General features: G+C 38.1%; 1 protein-coding gene across 3 annotated transcripts in view; it reads left to right on the plus strand.

Annotated features, from left to right (window-relative positions):
• Positions 1-18,550, plus strand: part of STK38L (serine/threonine kinase 38 like) — an 82,468-nt gene extending 63,918 nt beyond the window's left edge. For all 3 annotated transcript variants that reach the window (XM_010946550.3, XM_074357331.1, XM_074357332.1), the window contains 11 exons: positions 2,744-2,866; positions 3,109-3,192; positions 5,893-6,016; positions 7,910-8,064; positions 8,433-8,535; positions 8,721-8,782; positions 10,614-10,731; positions 11,145-11,268; positions 12,246-12,341; positions 14,643-14,734; positions 14,839-18,550. In XM_010946550.3, coding sequence (XP_010944852.1) covers positions 2,744-2,866; positions 3,109-3,192; positions 5,893-6,016; positions 7,910-8,064; positions 8,433-8,535; positions 8,721-8,782; positions 10,614-10,731; positions 11,145-11,268; positions 12,246-12,341; positions 14,643-14,734; positions 14,839-14,966 — 1,209 coding nt within the window. In that variant the 3' untranslated portion in view covers positions 14,967-18,550. The remainder of the gene's footprint in view (positions 1-2,743; positions 2,867-3,108; positions 3,193-5,892; positions 6,017-7,909; positions 8,065-8,432; positions 8,536-8,720; positions 8,783-10,613; positions 10,732-11,144; positions 11,269-12,245; positions 12,342-14,642; positions 14,735-14,838) is intronic.
• The last annotated feature ends 227 nt before the right edge of the window (positions 18,551-18,777 follow it).

Here is an 18,777-nt window from a genome sequence, read left to right on the forward strand (position 1 = left end):
GGCCAAGGGAGGCCAAGGGAAATCTGGGCTTTTATGAAATCACCTGCTTTTTAAAATATTGACAGGTCATTAGAGTGTTTTAAAAACAACTTGGCCAAATCACATGCGTCTGTGAGTCGGACGCAGCTTGGAGCTTCCAGCTGGCAAACACCTGGTGTCCATGCCAGGAAGTACTGAGTTCATCTCCAGCTGTTTTCTTTAACCCTCCTAATAACTTACAGAAAATGTAAGGTGATTTTTACCGTTAAAAATGCTCCGTGGCCCATAATAACCATTTATAAAACACCTGAAATTTTCAGTAGAGATATTTGAATTCCACAAACGCGTATTGTAAGGCCCCATGCTGGATCCTAGACTCTTTCGTGTTCTATAAAACAGACATCCTCTCTCAATTCAGTGTACAGTTCGGTGAAACTATCTTTATGTGGGGTGAGTCTTTTCAGTGTAAAATTGTTTTATAACAATATATTCATCCTTAATTCATCCGGTAACAGAAAGTTATTTGTGAAATCTGTGAAAGTTACTTGTGAAAACCCAACCATATGTAATGTGGCTGTGAAAAGCATCCGGACAGAGATGAAGTTGTGAGCTGACCCCTTTCATGTCCTAAAACTTCTGTGCCCACTGTCTGTTACAAAAGCTGAGCACCCTGCAGATGGAGAGTTTGCAGAATGCCCATTTGAAAAGGAATGAGGGGAAAAAAAGAAAACAATGTATGTCTAGTTTCATCTCACTTAAAAATCCCAAACGCAGAATATTATTTACTGTAATGGAAAACCAAAGTGGGCAAATTTAAGCTGCAAGAGAGCCATGTAATGTTAAGCCTGTCCCCAGGTTTTTGTTGTTGTCTTTGGAGGGGAAAGAATGCGATTACCACCAAAATGTTATTTATTTTTCAAGGCGACTTAATCTTCACAAGTCGGGAGCAGATATACCAACATGCTTTTTATCATTGATTTTTTTTTTTAATGTGAACTGGCTTCAGCTTCCTCTGGACCACAACATGGGCTTTAATATCATGGAATATAGTTTTTTTGTTTTTGTTTTTGTTTCTGTTTTTGTTTTTTAAGTAAGGTAGCAGTAACGTAAGTGATTTCTGTTTTTTGTGGGATTAAATATTCCATAACCTGTGATTTTCCTCTTGGCCATTAAGTAGCTGTCCTCAAACTCCGTGAACGTTGTTCACTTGCTGCATTACACAACCTGTCAGATAGTAACGAACTTTTTTTTTTTGCTTGCCTCTCTTGTCTGTTGATTTTGAGCATAATTTATGAAACTGTGTGATGAGATCTTCTTTTCCATTCAGATTAGACAAGTTTCTGAGTATCCATTCAACTGTACTCTGTTTTATAATCCATAAAGTTGGAAATCCAGAATGCCTTTCAAAATGCCCATATTTAATCATTTATGTAACTTTTTAAAGGTCTTTACTGCTTTGAAAGACGGTACTACAGTGCCACCACGTGGCCTTTTTTATTATAGTCAGTTTAAAACAAGCTACATTTTTGAGCGATTCTTTCATTTTACTAGTAATTCATTTTTCAACATTATTCCAAAGGCATTTTTAAACAAAAATATCTTTGCTGTTTCTACCACTGATGTGCCTGAGTGTGTGACTCCATTTAGCTATTTAAAGATGTTTAGACATAATTTCTTAACTTTTATCCTCTTGGATTAACTTTGTCAGAAGTATCAGAATCCCATTGCGTGGGTGTTACATAGTTGCATATTTCTAATTAATAGTTCACCTTACTCTTTTGAAAACAGATGTACACAGGGCTAGGAAGGGACTAATCAGTGGTTACACCTTGAGCTGCATTTAGGAGTAATGGTTCTGAGCTGTTTCAGCCGTTTAAGACTTGTCTCCTCCTCAGACCTGGACCGCTGGGAGCTTGATAGGGTTCAGCTGAAGATGAACTGGAGTTTAATTTTTTTCACTGATTTTGTTTGTTACCTATTCTATGTGACCTCTACTAGGCAGAGGTAGTTTGACATAATCCTATGTCAAAAAACCAGAATTTTGTTAGGTAAGGGGAGAAGTGAGGTTTAGAACAATTAAATAAATGCCCATTCTGAGTGTAAGCTTCAGGCAGTTCATGATGTTTCTTATTAATGATAATTAATAATAATGTGATCTTTGGAGAATGACTTATGAAATTCTTGAATATTTTAAAGAATTCTTGTGTAATTATTTTTTGTCACAATTTTATATTTTCAAGGAAGTTGTGTGCCAGGTCTCAAGCAGTTTATTAAAAAATTTGTCCAAGAATAAATTCTACCATAAATAAATCTGTATAGAAATACTGCTTTTGTGTTATTATGGTGTCATAAGTCTCAGTAGTTATGACAGGGCAACCTTGGAAATTAGGGAATTGAAGCAAAATAGATTTCTTAGAGTAAAATCAATATCAGAATACTATTAGCACTTTCTAAAGTTTAATTTTTATTTTTGAATTAAGTTAGTGTATAGATGAAAGAATATGTGAAGTAGTTAAGATGAGATATTTAATGGAGTCCACCCAAGAATAAAGATTTATCAGTTGTTAAAACATTTTAAAAATCTTTGGATGGTTTTCTTTTTTTCCAGGCTGAATAAACATTCAGCTTTGGCCAACAAGTTATAGCACTAATATTTAAGATGCCTTACCCCCATTATACTGTGTCTCATCTTTTAATACTATAGGCTTCCTTTGAAACAGTCCGATTTTAAAGTCATCCTTTTAAACTGTCCTTTTTTTAATAGAAAAAGCTACGCCGATCACAACATGCTCGCAAGGAAACAGAGTTCTTAAGGCTCAAGAGGACCAGGCTGGGCCTGGATGACTTTGAGTCTCTGAAGGTTATAGGAAGAGGAGCATTCGGAGAGGTGCGCGTCCTCCCTAAGTTGCCGCTGCCAACAGTGTCCATCTTGCCACACTTTACAAGATGTATTAAAATAGTTTAATCTGTGTTAAAGCAGTATAATGTATTAAAATGTGTATTAAAATAGCTTAATTTTAGTAGAATTTCGAAAATACCAGCCATGGCAAATTACAGGAGCCTACCTTTCACTCCTAAATAAGCAGGAGTGGCTGCTTGACATTGATGATACTAAGTTTTACATTCCAGGTGCGGTTGGTCCAGAAGAAAGACACAGGCCATATCTATGCAATGAAGATACTGAGAAAAGCTGACATGCTTGAAAAAGAGCAGGTACGAGTTCTCTAACACAGGTGACCAAACTGACGGTGTGAGAGGAAACGTTACGCATTAGGGTTTTTAAAAAAAAACGGACACATCTTAGTTAGAATCCATGCTTTTTTTTTTTTTTTTTGGTAGCCTGTTTCATTGTTTCTCAATTCTTGCAGTTAAAATTGCTCCCAAACTGATAATCTAATTTAGACATCTGTTCGGGCTGCCATGACAGTACACCGCAGACTGGGGGCTTAAACAGCAGGAACTTACTTTCTCACAGCTCTGGAGGCTGGAGTCCAAGATCAGGGCAGGGTTTGGTTTCTGGTGAGAGCTCTGTCCTGGCTCCAGATGGCTGTCTTCTCACTGAGTCCCAGAGAGCCTTTCCTCGGTGTGTGCCCAGGGGGAGGCGGAGGGGGAGCCCCCTGGGTTCTCTTCTTACAAGGACACTGAACCGCCCTCTTACGGACTCACTTAATTAACCTTGATTGCTTCCTTGGAGGCCCTGTGTCCGGATTCATTCATTCACACTGCAGGTTGGGGCATCGCCATAGGAACCTTAGGGGGGTCACAAACATTCAGTCCGTAAGAAAATACCTACTTTTCTGACTTGAGTGAAAATAAAGATGCATTCTCAGCCCTCCTAATCCTGTCACACATCCAGTAAGCAAACCAGGCTCCTGAGAATTTGCTGAGTTTACTTACTTCCAAAATCTGTAACCACTCCAGTTTCATACTTCTGGGCTCTCTCTGTATCTCCTGTAACTTAATACAGCTTATGGAATGGCCATAAATCTGAAAACATCCATAGTGTTATTTTATGTGCTCACCTGCCTTTCCAGTCTGGATGGACGCCCTTAGAAGCCTCAGCTGAATACATGTGCTCATGAAGGACTCAACAGTGGGGTAAAGAGGGAGAGGGCACCGCTCTGGACCTGGTGCTTTATTTGCTTAGTCTTTTAGTCCCACTTAATGCTTACTTGTTACTACGGTAGCATGATGTTGATTTTTATTTAAATATGGCCCGCTTGAATTTTCACTGCATTGTTTTACTTTATTTCTACTCCATTCATTCAACAAGTATTTATCAGGTACCTGTGATATGTCAGATACGGTTCTGGGAATACAGTGATTCCCAGGACAAGCCTGATTCTTGTTCATTTATAGTCATGTGGAAAATGGGCAGACAGCTGCTTCAAATAGTCATGATTGACAAGTACTATGAAGAAGAATTTTACAAAAGGATAAAGTGATGCAGGTGACCTGGCTTTAGGAGGAAGAATTAGATGAGGGAAGGTTCTTTGAGAAGGGCGTATTCGATGAGGGACTGAGTAATGAGAGTGACATCTAACCATCCAGTAGAATAAAGATCCGGGGAGCAGATGCAGAGGACCTGAGGCAGGAAGAACCTTGGCGTGCTCAGAGAAGAGGAGGAAGCCACTGTGGCTGGAACTCAGTGGGAGAGGGAAGCAGGGACCAGATCTCACAGAGCTCCGAAGGCCGAGAAGTGGAGTGCGGGTCTTACTCTGAATGCAGTGGGAAGACTCAGGAATCTTCTAACTGAGCCATACAGGATTAGTCCCGGGTGGGGTTTTAGAGGAAGGACAAAAGGCAGCAGTTAGTTCCAGCTGCATCTTCAATTACCAGCCACACGTGGCTACTGGGCGCTTCAGCGTAGCTGGTCTGAATGGAGATACGCTGTGAATGGAAAATATCCACCAAATTTTGAAGACTTGGTGGGAAAAAAAAATGTAAAACATCTCAATAATTTTTATATTGATTCCATATTGAAATGATAACATTTTGGATTGGATCTATGGGGGTCACAGAAACTGTATTAAAAATAATTTCACCCATTTCTTTTTTACCTTTTGCATGAAATGACATACTTAAAATGACGTACGGGGCTTGCGTTCTATTTCTGTTGGACAGCCCTGATCTAGAATATTTTGCAGGAGAAATCTCCCTGGAGCCCAGCATCAAGTCTGTCTTACACTTTGGTTGCTTCCCCCCCGCCCCATATAAATTAATCTGCTTTTGTCACCATTGAATTTTCATTTTTTCAGTCTACAAAGTGTTCACGTAATAGTTGCTCTAGTAAATATGTGTCTGACAAAAGTCAGTAGCAAAACTCCCAAAAATTGTACAATAATTTGCTGTAGATCATGTTCATAGATATTATAACGGTTTATATCATGACAAAATAATATAGAATTATTATATATGTTTTTATTTCTTAAACAAACAACTTAATGGCTAAAGACCAAGTCAGGCCCTTTGTTGGACTAGTAACAGTTAAAAATAGTTTGCTGAGGACCCTGACTTTGTTGTACTAATCTATAGGATATTGGTTACTAATTTTAACATTTAAAAGTCAGACCAAGGCCCTAAGTTTATATGACAAAGCCAAGATCCTTGGCGAGGTGGAGATCCTGGTTAGAGGGTTTTTCAGACTAATCATTGTTCTACCTCGAAGGCCTCAGCTTCCCTAATATACCTCCTGTGGTTCCAACTTGCCAGCCTAAAGCTATCAGCTAAAATTAACTATTTCCTGAATTCCATATTTAATGAGGATACGAACATGCATATAGGTTTCAGATCTTTTCTAAAACTCCCACTTTCCTCTATGACTGTTAAGGAACTGGACTGATAATTGTTAAGAAGTAAGCTTGAAAACTGTATAATGTGTTACAATTCTTATTTCAAAATACATTCATCCAGGTGGCCCATATCCGAGCAGAGAGAGATATTTTGGTAGAAGCAGATGGTGCCTGGGTGGTGAAGATGTTTTACAGTTTTCAAGATAAGAGGAACCTATATCTGATCATGGAATTTCTCCCTGGAGGTAAATCAAATATGACAGCAGTGACAGGCTAATACAGGCACATACTTGTATGCAATTATAATTGTATTGATTAGGTGCACTTTTATATTCCTGGCTCTGAGGCTTTACAGTCAATCATGGTTTTCTGATAGTTGCTCGCATAATAATGCTAGTTTTGACCACAAATCAGATTATTTATGAAGAAACGATAAAGTTGGTACATTTTAAATATTACCATTCTGTCTTTACTGTATATAATTATTAAGATTGTTATCTAAGTTTAGAGTTAAGAATAACGAGTCACTTAGGAAGAAGACAGACAACCCAGTGGGCACATGGTAGGCTGTGAACAGAAGAGAAACTCTGACTTGTCTACAAATATATAGGAAAATGTTCAGCTTCACCCGCATTCAGGGAAATGCAAATTAAAACAGGAGTGATTCCACTTCTTACCCAACTGACTAGTAAAAACAGTAAGTCTGATGAGGCTGTGGGGGGAGCCGGCCTCTTATCCATGCAACGGAATCCCCAGCTCTCATGGAGAGCAGTTCATAGACACCAAGTGAAGCTGAAAATGTGTGTGTCCTGCAGCCCGGCAGCCCAGCCCGCTGTGTTCCCCGGGGAGTCTCCCCCGCAGGCGCACGGGCGGCCTGTAAAAGGATGCTCATGGCAGCAGTGTCGTGATGGTAAAAAAACCCAATGCAAGATAAATGTCCATCAGCAGAAGAATGGATAAATAAAGTGTGGCATAATTACGTGATGAGATGTTTTAACAGAGTGAAAAGTCAGGAGCTTTATCTGTTTCAACAGTAAGACCTCAGAAACAAGAATAATAACGCAAGCTGTGGAATTATGTATATATATAGTTGATGTCACTTATGTGATTTTTAGAAACATACAAAAGGCCGTAAATTTGCAGATTAATACACGTGTATGAAAACATATTTCAAAACTAAGCTGGAAGGATACACACCAAAGCAAATCCGTGATAATGGCTGCTCAGCAAAAAGGGGACTGGCCCAGGATGGGAGAGCAGGGCAGAGACTCTGCATGGGGTTTGTCTTTAAAGACTTGAAGCATCATGGAAAAATATTAATAGTTGTCAGTTCTGAGTTGTTAAGTCCACCAGTGTATATTCTTTGCCCCTTTAAAAGAACAGAATTTCTTGAAAATAAAAGAATGTCTAGAGGTGACCCTTTTAGTGGGACAATGGCCTATTTTTGCTGGCCCCAAGAGCTCTGAGTGTTTTTTTTTTTTTTGGAACTTGAATTTGAAAGAATATATCCCATTTCCAGGTGTGCTTACACTGATTCATTTTCACAGCTTGATGTGTTTTCTTCAGCAACTTATTCTGGATGTTGAGTGGTACATATGACATCATCACCAGCTCTGTTCTGATTTGATTTCACATAGTTTCTACATGAAAATCTTTCAACAGGGGGAGGGTATAGCTCAAGTGGTAGAGTGCATGCGGTCCTGGGTTCAATCCCCAGTACCTCCTCCAAAAATAAGTAAATAAATAAACAAACAAACAAACAAACCTAAATACCGCCCCCATCCCCCCCCCCAAAAAATCATTAAATGTCATGAAAAGCTTTTGCTATGCAACAACACTTTTTAAAATTTGGCCCTAGAGTGGGTGGGAGTATAGCTCAGTTGGTAGAGCGCATGCTAAGCATGCACGAGGTACTGGGTTCAATTCCCAGTACCTCCATTTGAAAAAGAAAAAGAAAAAGAAAAAAAAAAGTAGAGAAAACTACATTTAGCCCTAGAGATGGTTGAGAGTACACTGGGTGGATCATAAAATGCAAAAATCAGGCAAATGTTGTGTATTACAAAGACATCTTTCCGAGGTGTTTCCCCCCCCCCCCATGAGGCACTTCTTATCCCTGGTGCCTGTTTTCCTTTACTTAGGTGACATGATGACGTTGCTAATGAAGAAGGACACTCTGACGGAGGAGGAGACACAGTTCTACATCTCAGAGACTGTGCTGGCAATAGATGCGATCCACCAGCTGGGTTTCATCCATCGGGACATTAAACCAGACAACCTCTTGTTGGATGCCAAGGCACGTGAAGAAGCCGGTGAACTGTTAGGTTGCTGATTATTTTATGCAGTAATAGGGCTGACTTTGTGATTGGAAACGGGCAACTGCTGCTTCTCTCATTGCTCACCTACGTTATTTCATAAAGTGACACAACAGGAGAGGACTCTGAGGTGACATGGCGTCAAGGGAAAACTGGCTGTCTTTGTCTTCCGTTGTCTGCCTCTTAAAATCATCATCATCAGATAGTTAATCTGCATTTCACCTGTATGAATTCTAAACTAAGCATTTTTACAATAATTGCATTTAGAAGAGTTTATTATAAGACTTTGTCTCAAAGTCAACATAATGTATTGATTTTATTTGAGTGTTTTTTGTTGTTGTTTTTCTAGGGTCATGTGAAATTATCTGATTTTGGTTTGTGCACGGGATTAAAGAAAGCTCATAGGACTGAATTCTACAGAAATCTTACACACAACCCCCCAAGTGACTTCTGTAAGTTTGATTTTTATCGAGTGGAGGTGGTGCGGCTGGTTTAATTCAGGACCGTTGGGAACTGAAGCTTGTCTCTCTCTCCTCACCCCTTAAACCACTGTATTTTCAGTGCATCTGTGTGAATTTGTTTTTTTGGGGAGAGTTGTTCCCTCGTGATTACAGTTCTTCTGTCTTGTTGAAATTAGCATTCCAGAACATGAACTCAAAGAGGAAAGCAGAAACGTGGAAAAAGAACAGGAGACAACTGGTGAGTAGCCACGTTTTGAAGAGAGAACTTTGTGCCTTGGTCCTCAAATCTCATTTGGTCTTTGCTTGATAATTGGGATCTTCAGAATGGTTAGTTCTTACTTCATAGCAATGTTAGAGCTTGCTCAGGGGTCATGCAGTTTTCTTAGTTTCTCTGTACATTTCCTGGCCTGTAAAGGAAAATGCGATTTTTAGCACTTAGTAATTAGCACTTTCTGTAAAACTCACCGAGCCGAGTGTGATTGTAGTAAACGCCTTGTGATTTCTGCGGCTCCATTTTCCACACCTGTCCTGATACAACGAATACCAACCAGCATACGTAATGTGGTTGCGTGTTTCTGAGAACTTCTTCATAGACAGACAGAAAGTTTGGCGTGGTAACAGTGTTACAGTAAAACAGATAAAGTGAAGTTGGAAAAGCAGACTTGACCGCAGATAAACTTAATGACTCCTTTCATGTGGAGCAACACTATTTTTAACCCCACACGATTTCTCCTCCATTACTTAGCACGTACTAGAATTGTTTGCCCCTTTCCTCTTTCCTTTTATCCTGTTCACTAGGTCCGTGAACATTGTCAGGGTTAGCCGTGTGCTTTTTGACTTTAATTTCCTAACTTCTTGTACAACGTACCATACCTATCAACATTCTAAATATTTGTTAAATCCGACCAAGCGACGAAGGGAAACTGAAACTCACTCAGCATTCCCTCAGGAAGGTAAACAGGCCAAAGGCAGTGGCCTGATATCCTCTCAAAGCAAAGAAAATGACCTTTGCATTACTGAGCTCACTCTCTCACTCGCCCAAGCAGTTGCAAACGTCTTGTGCTTGCAAAACATTTCAGGGTCTTTAAAAGTGTTTTGAAAATATTTTGAGCAGTGCAGTAACGACAGAGTCTTCCTTCTACTTTTAAATGTGTCACTTTTAGATCAGATTTTACAATTGAGAAAAGGATCGCAGTATTTCGTACCTGTAAAGGGAAAACTGAATACTGCTTAGAACCGTGGTGGGAATTTTCTGTGCCCCAATCACAGAATATTCACAGCTGATCGCTCATGTACAGGTCTTACTATTCTCATGACCATCACTATGACTTACATCAGTGTTTCCCAGTGGAGAAACAGAGGTACTCTTGGTATTCGGGGCAGGAAAGTCCTTTAGAACCTGTGTCCCCTGACCACTGAATGCCAGGCATGTCCTCCCCCAGGTCACTGAAGTCACAAAATCTGCTGTCACACATTTTCAAGTGGCCCCTCGAGTACTACCTTTAGTTGAAAACTATTGCCTTAAAGAAAGTTTTTATAAGATTTTATATGAATTAAGAATGATAAACTGCATTGCTTTCTAATGGATAAGCAGTGCCCTGGAAATAAGTTTATAATGAAAATACCTGATGTTATGTTGTAGGTTATAGTTTACAGACATATTCCTTTGCTTGTTTCATCCCCATATCCACCCGGTATTATTATTCCAGTTTTATGTTGGCAGAAGCTGGGGTTCAGAAGGGTTGAATAACTTGGCCTGAGAACACATTAGTTGTGAGTGGGGAAGCCAGGCCTACTGGGTGCAACCTCTTTGTTTATTTATTTTTGGAATGGATTTAGGCCTAAATATGTAAATAACTTAGTTGAGCTCTTTAGGGGACAGAAATCATGTCTTAAACGATGGATTATCTGACTCAGTTCCTATCACCAAGCCTTATACATGGTAAGCAACACAAATATTAAAGAAAAGGTTAGCTTCTGTATATGTTGGTTTTTCCGGTAGAGTCACACTGTGATCTTTCAAAAAAGAAAGACTGAGAACACTGATCTGACGAGCTGTTCCTTTGCAGGCATATTCCACCGTTGGGACACCGGATTACATCGCTCCAGAAGTCTTCATGCAGACTGGTTACAACAAATTGTGTGACTGGTGGTCTTTGGGAGTAATTATGTACGAGATGCTAATAGGTGTGTTTTATCAATTCATTTGTGTGCATACTGTGCACATTCCCTGGGTGCTGCTGATTGATCATGTTGTAGGTATTATGGGCTAAAATATCTGAACTCTTGAAAGTGAGTTCTGACCACCCCGAGAGTTAAATACACGATGATAAATATCAACAACTTCTCTAGGGACCCTGCTTCAGGAAGGGGGTATTTAACTAAACTCCCACGTATCAGAAGTATCTGCATGGCCTTTTGGGTAAAAAGGGGGCGGTGCTTTAAATCCTTTATTTTATTGACTTCATTACCGATTTTATTATACATTGATGACTGGTGGTATTTTTTATTGCTTAGTAGAGCACTCAGGGCCGTATATAGTAGATAAAACATATTTGATCATAAAAGCTAATGAAACTTTTATTTTCTCTGATACGTAGGATATCCACCCTTCTGCTCTGAAACACCTCAAGAAACATATAGGAAAGTGATGAACTGGAAAGAAACTCTGGTATTTCCTCCAGAGGTGCCTATATCTGAGAAAGCCAAGGACTTAATTCTTAGGTTAGTGGTTAAATCCCTAGAAGAGTTTGTTGTATCTTAAAACTTCACAGGTGCCAAGAAGACTAGGTTGCGTATTTCAGCTTGGTGGTGGGAGGAGAAGGACTGTCACTGATCTGTAAATCAGAAGGGTCAATAAAGAAAAGGTGTTTTGTTTTAAAAAAAAAATGTAGCCTCTTAAAAGGGAGTATGCAGAAAAAAAAGTAAGAGTTAAGAAGAGGGGAGAGGTCTTATATTATTTCAAAGATCACTCCTGTTGGAATGCAGTGACTTTATCCCCTAAAGAGAAAGAGAAAATAAATTGTTAGTAGCAGTTCATATCACAAAAGTCCATATATAAAACCTTCTCTAAGCAATATTCCATTTGTTTTCTCAACTAAGATGATGTGTTTTGGTACTGTTGTGAGATGGCTAGAAGAAATATAAATTGGAACAACCTGTGGGAACAGCCAAGTAGCAGCATATTCTTAAAAAAAAAAATCTTTAAACTATATATGACCTTTGACCCAGTAATTCTACTTCTAGGAATTTTGATTATGCAGATAATTAGATATGTGTAAAGACAGATACAATATGTTATCTTGATACTGTTTTTACTAATGAAAAATTGAAAACCATCTAAATGTTCACCAATTGTGGACTGGTTAAATACAGTGTTTCCATGTGTAAATTTTAGGAAATGAAGTAATAGAAAAATATTTAATGACTTTGGGACATGTTCTCAGTATATTAAGTGGAAAGAAAACAGTACTAAAATGGTAATTACTGTATCAATACAATATTTTTGAACTTATAATGAAAGACTAGAAGGAAATGGCTTCAAAGAAGTTGTGTCTAAGTAGTGCAATTAAAGATGATTTCTGTTCTTTTCCCACCGTAAACAGACTTAAATATAATAATATAAAAAAATATTTGAAATAATGCAAAGAGTACTTTAGACATAATTGGCATATGATGATTTCTCTGTTTCCATTTTCTAGGTTTTGTATTGATTCTGAAAACAGAATTGGAAATAGTGGAGTAGAAGAAATAAAAGGGCATGCTTTTTTTGAGGGTGTAGACTGGGGGCACATCAGGTATGTTTTTAGGCTTTGAGCGGGAGAGGTCTGAGTGAAAGCTTTTTTACTAGACTTAGTGATTAAATTTGTCTCTGATTCTGCTAGATTAAATATAAGAAGTAACACTGTGATAACGTTATTAAGCCAGTGTTTTGTGTATTAGATAAATGACTGAGCATAGTGACTGTAGCTAAATAGCTCATTTTATCTCATGTCCACTTTATGGAAAAAGCACATATGATGCATCTGTTTATTTTTTATTTTTTTAAACAACTTTATCGTGGTGTCATGTGTGTACAGTAAACTACACATATTGCAGATACACAGTTTGATGAATTTTGGTATATGTATGCACCACAATCAAGACACCTCTCATTTCCATCTCTCCCCCAGAGGTCTGTGCACCTGTTCAGGTTGCGCTATTCAGGGTTACATGATAAAGGCTGTTAGCACAACGATGATATATTTACATTTCACACTATAACCCTTCAGTTTTGTCTCTAATACACCATACGGTGTCTCCGTTGTTAATTTGTAAGAGTGTACAATCCCTCTTTTAAACATTGTGGAAAAAGTTAAATAATGCAAGTAACTTTTATTTATTTATTCATTTTTAATGGCAGTACTGGGGATTGAACCCCGGGCCTCATGCATGCTAGGCACGCACTTTACCACTGAACTACACCCTCCCCCTTAAGTATGCAAGTAACTTTTAAGACTTTGCTTATAGTTAGTTGTGAGCACGGGCCTTGATTCCGTTTGCAGCCAAACTACCTCCAATAGTCTTGGTCTCTTCTCCACAGAGCAGTGGTTTAGGAACAAATCTAATCGGTCATTTCCTCTTAGAATAAAACTAAGGATCCTTAAATGCATTTTGGGACTGTGGGGCGTGGCTCTTGCCTCATCTGTACAAGGAGCATCTTGTGTGGTCTTTCCCACTTCTCCCGCCCCAGAGCTTTGTCACTTGCTATTCGCTGTGACGGAAATCTCCTCCGTGTCCCCGTTCCTGCCTCTGCCCCACCTAGCCCGCCCCTTCTCACTTTCAAGACAGCTGGCATGTCACTTCACTGGAGATCTTTGCCGGAGTTCCCGCAGTGTGCCAGGCATCCTGTCTGATTATAACCACTTGTTGGGGAGCAGGGGGAGGATTTACTGTGTGTCCAGTACTGTTCTGAGTACTTTCTGTACTTTTCTTAACCTCATAATAAACCTTGTAAAGTAGGTACTGTTATGACCCCTACGTTACAAATGAGGAAACTAAGTCACAGAGAAGGAATTTGCCTCCAGTGCCTCAGCCAGTGAATGACCTAGCTAGAACTACTAACTAGAGCTGGACCCAGGCAGTTTGATTCTGGTGTCCTGACTCTTAGCTGCTACACTGTATTATACCGTCCAGACATCATCTCATTGAGCGGAACTGTGATTCCCGCCTTGTTACAGTTGGAAGGATGCTTAGAGATCACTGGTCCAGCCTGCTGGTTTTGTAGGAGGGGACGGTCACTGTGCCCTCATACAAAGGTCACTCTGCTAGTTAATGACAAGAGATTAGATCTCAGGGCACCAGGGTTTATGCTTCTTTTCACTAAATTGATGTAAATCTATTAAGTTAGGACATTAAATATAAATAGGTTAGAGTAACTTGGGGGAAAATATATGCTTGATTTTGCATAATTTTATAAACTTATCACTTCAAAGATCCAATAAGTACTTGTTGGAAAGACAGAAGCAATAAAAATTGATACCTTTTAACTATTTTTAGCATGATAAGAAGGCATTTTCATGGCTTATTTTCGAACCTAATGCCCCTAATTCCCTTAAAATTTATATGATTAAGAAATTTTTGGATTCAGATTTCATCGCAAATGTGTAGTCCCTTCACCCTCTGAGCCCCGTGTTTTCCCAAATGACTTTTGACTTACAGATCCTCTACTAGAAGAATTCTATACCTGAATTAACTAGTTAGGGTCCAGTCCCCACAATATCTAGGGTACTTTATATAATGATACATTTTTTTAAATGAAATCTCTTCTGTTCTACTTTTCCCTTCATTGATTGTTGTTTTTTCACTTAAAAAAAAAAAACAGCATGAGAAAATCTTGGTACAAAGAAATAAAAGTTCCAAGTAAATGATAATATTTTAATAAAAAGTTAGACCTAACTCTGAAATCCCACTTAACTACAGGTATTTTCCAATCTACAATAAATTTCCTTGGCTCCTCTCATATCTAGAGAACAGCATGCAGAATTTACACGTGAAATTATGTTTTGGAAAATCGAACTCAAGAAAATTGACCATTTTTACTCAATCCCTCTTTCCAGGGAAAGGCCAGCAGCGATCCCTATAGAAATCAAAAGCATTGATGACACATCAAATTTTGATGACTTTCCTGAATCTGATATTTTACAACCAGGTAGGACCACGTACAACACGATTAACACGGTTGAAAGTCTCTGAAGAGGATGGCATTTTCACTAATGAAATTCCTTTGCTCTGGGTTCATTTCTCTCTCTCTAGTGCCAAACAGCACAGAACCGGACTACAAATCTAAAGACTGGGTTTTTCTCAATTATACCTACAAAAGGTTTGAAGGGTTGACTCAGCGTGGCTCTATCCCCACCTACATGAAAGCTGGGAAATTATGAATGCAGGTCACCTTCGCGCACAACCAAGAGAACTCAGGTAGCTGCATCACCAGGCTTGCTTGGCGTAGATGACAAGACACTGAGTTGACGGCGGTGCTTCTGACTACAAGGGGAAATTCTGCAGGACTAGGATTTCTAAGACTACTACAGGAATTGGTTGGCAGTGCCAGCTGGCTTTTTTTTTTTTTTTAATATTTTATTATTTTTGTTAACTTTATTATATGAAGGTACTGGAATAAAAGAAGCGTACATCCCTTTCTAACCGCACTGCCTACATGCGTAGTAGGGTCCATTCTGCCTGTGCGTGCTGTGGCTTTGTACTGTAACACCTCTAATCAATTCAGGAGAAACACATATCATTTAAAGCGGCGTAGGCTCACCTGTAGGTAACCCTGCAGTATTGCTGTTATACTGCAAATCTTATGGGTCTAGATAATCAATAAAACAAAAGCCATCTTCCATAGTTGGTATTAGAACACTTGCCCTGTGGGTTGGGACACCTGTAGAATATGTATGAAGACAATTTCTGTAATGGTTTTAAGAAGTTTTAAAATGGAAATACACTGGTTATTTAAAAAATAGAGTTTATCATCATGTTATTCCACAAGCTCCACAGTAGGGAGTGACAAGTTTATAAGAAGGAGGAAGTTTGACACCTTCACTCAAGCACTCCACTAATATATTCACTTTGCATTCAGAAATACTGACGACTTTATATACGTAGTTGTATACTCATAGGGAAATGTACTGTATTATATAAAGTGTAAAGTTGCTTTTCTTGTGACAAAAGGACTTCTTTTTTAACCAGAGGACATGGCATTATTTTAATTTGATTCTGGTGAGTTGAATTTAAGAAATGACCACGAAGGCTGCCTGTAGAACTAGCGTATTTTTATTAAACTATTTTTTTAAATGTCAAACTTCTGATCATGTAAATGGACTTGTAGAGAACAAAGAGCTATTTACTTTGGTTTTTCTAGAAAGTTGTTACATATCATGGCTGGTTAACTTTGATTTCTTTCGAAGAAAACCTTTCCTTTGATAGCACTTGTATTATTGTGCCATTATTTTCCTATGCTCCAAATGTACCAAAGATCCTGAACAGAGTGGATGTTCACAAGTGAGGAGAGTCTCACTGTGCTGTGCGAACGCGGTCTTCAGACGTGGCCGACCTTTGATGGAGGCCTGCGCATTCAAGGGCAATAGAGTTCGCGTTTAGCTACATCGCTGTAGTTAATGTAAATGGAATTAAGGAAGTACATGCAGGCCCCGGGGGTCATGATTAGAGGATAGGGAGATGATGTCAGCATCAAATTTTGGGGATATTTCCCTAAAAAATAGTCTTTTCTAGCTCACCATTTTAATTTTAAAATGACTCTCTGAGGTTTTGGTTTCATCAATACTAGTGGAGGAGTAACACTTGATCAAAAAATGGCCTAATGTTTGTCTACTAATTGGTAGAATTTTTTTTTTTAAAGATACAATTATAGCCATTACGAATGGTCTGTGATCCAAATGTAAAATGATCATTTATTTGTACAGATGTTCTTAATGGGGAAGAATTGCATAGGATCATTATGCAAATCTACAAAAGCTTTTATAAATGTTGCTGCTTGCTAGGGAGCACCACAGGGTTGCGGTAAGGCCATCCTGAGGTTTTGTTGCCCCCGCCCCATTCTCCCCTTCCAATCCTTCCCTTTCTCCCTTCCCTTCCCCTCTGCCCTCCTCCTCCCTCCTCTCCCTCCCTAGTGTTTGTTTGATACTTATTACGTGTTCATCTAATAGCTCATCTCCATTTTTCTTGTTTGGATCATGTGGCTGCATATCTAGGAGAGAGAACTATGATAATTCTGGGGTTATCTCAATTTGACTAACTCTGGGTTTTCTTACTATAACTGCCTCTAATTTTTAAAAATCTTTAAAATCTTTAAAAAACCTGCTCTATTTTATGAGATTTTCTCATTCCCCACCTTTAAAAAAAAAAAAAAAAGACTGTTTTGCTAGTGTGATAGTGAATGGGTTAAGTTACGAGCATATTGCAACATCTAATATGGTAACTATTCTAGTATAAAAAAATTTTCATTAATTCAAGTTAGAGAGAGATTGATATAAAGGAGCTGAATTAGCTAGGTTTACCTTTTAATTGAATAAGAATAGAGCATTTTTTATTTCCATCTCCTTATTCTTATTAATAAGAAGAACGTGGGGATAGTTATGGTTGCTTGGCAATGGAAGGGCAGTTATGGAAAGTTTGCTTTGTCTGGAGTCTCATCTTTCCCTGGAGTTAACAGAGTGATTCATAATCTTTGGGGTTTCCTCCTCATCAAAAGCATTTCTTAAGTGCCTATCTAAAAGCAATTAAGGACCGTGTCTGCCCTTTGGAAGCTGAGAATTTGATTCATGATGCAAATTAGCTAGATAATTTGCAGAACACCCCTGAGACTGAATTTTCTCTATAATATACTTCCTGTACTTCAGGTGAACCATTTAATTTAAATGACAAAACCCTATCCAATCAACTGAGCATAATGACGTTTTCTTTAAATTAGACTCTATTTTGAATTAAAGAGTTTTGTTATAAACTGTGTGTTTTTGGTTTTTCTAAGTATATAGAAAGCTTGTATAATTCAGATTTATTGATTTCCTGATTTAATGTAGATTTTGACTTTTTTATTAAAAAAAACCTTTGTATTAAAGCAAGTTATGTTATTTTTCTTTTATTCTTTTCTTATTAACATAGCTTTAAATCTTTAAATTTGTTGAAGCAGCATGCTGCCTGAAAATAGGGGATTTCTTATACATCAACCTTTTCTGAATGGAACATATAGCTGATTTAATAAGCTATAAGTTGAATGGAAAATAACACGTGTGGAATATTCAAAACTGTCTTTGGTTGCTAAGGCTTAAGATAGGGTCTCGTTTATTTCTATAATGGCATACTTTTTCTGTTTTTTAAACACCTGCGTATCTTTGTGTAAATCTGTAAATCTTAAAATATTTTTAAGTACATTTATTTTTGGCGTTTTATTTTAGAAAACCTTTAGACAATCAATCAATCCGTATCTTCTGGTAGGAGAAATACGTATCCATCTTTCAGTGATCTACAAACAAATGAATTGGGATTTAATCCTTAGAGAGGTCCCTGGGTAATAAGCACGTTCTCTCTTGGAATTGCTAAGATTCAGAACGTTCAAAGTAACTGTTTTGCTACAACCATGATTATTTCCTCTTGTCTTTATCTAAATTTTACGTTCTCTGTAGAAGTGCACTTATTTCTGGAAAATTTTAATGAAACACACTTGGAACAAATATAAATACAAGACACTTGGGACTACTGAAGATATTTTAGATTTTTATGGACAAAATGTGAGGCAGATATTGCTGCTTTAAAAAGGACTGAAGTAATAAAAATAGATCTTAGTTATTTTTTAAAAAGCAATATAAATTATTCAGCAGTTGTCTGGAAAAATAACCATCAGGCTATGGAGTTCTGTGTTCAGTTACTGAGTTTCAAAAAAATGTTTTGGTGGCATGAGGCCTTTTTCATTGAAGGTAAGAAAAGAATAAAAACTATGTTTATAATATTTCTGTTGGTGAGGTTTTTTTGGTTTTATCTTCAAAGTTTTCAGATAGGTGTTATCCAAAATTCAAGAAAGGCGGTTTTGTAAATGTACCCAACTTTCACACTGAAAGATCACATCAAGAACAAAATAAATATTTCATTTCAATTGTGTTATGTTTAAACAATCAGGACAGTTGTATGGGTTTATATACAATTCGCACATGAGGCTGAAACCAATTAGTAGGCAGA

Source organism: Camelus bactrianus, chromosome 34 (assembly GCF_048773025.1).
Source record: "Camelus bactrianus isolate YW-2024 breed Bactrian camel chromosome 34, ASM4877302v1, whole genome shotgun sequence".
Taxonomy (NCBI): domain Eukaryota; kingdom Metazoa; phylum Chordata; class Mammalia; order Artiodactyla; family Camelidae; genus Camelus; species Camelus bactrianus.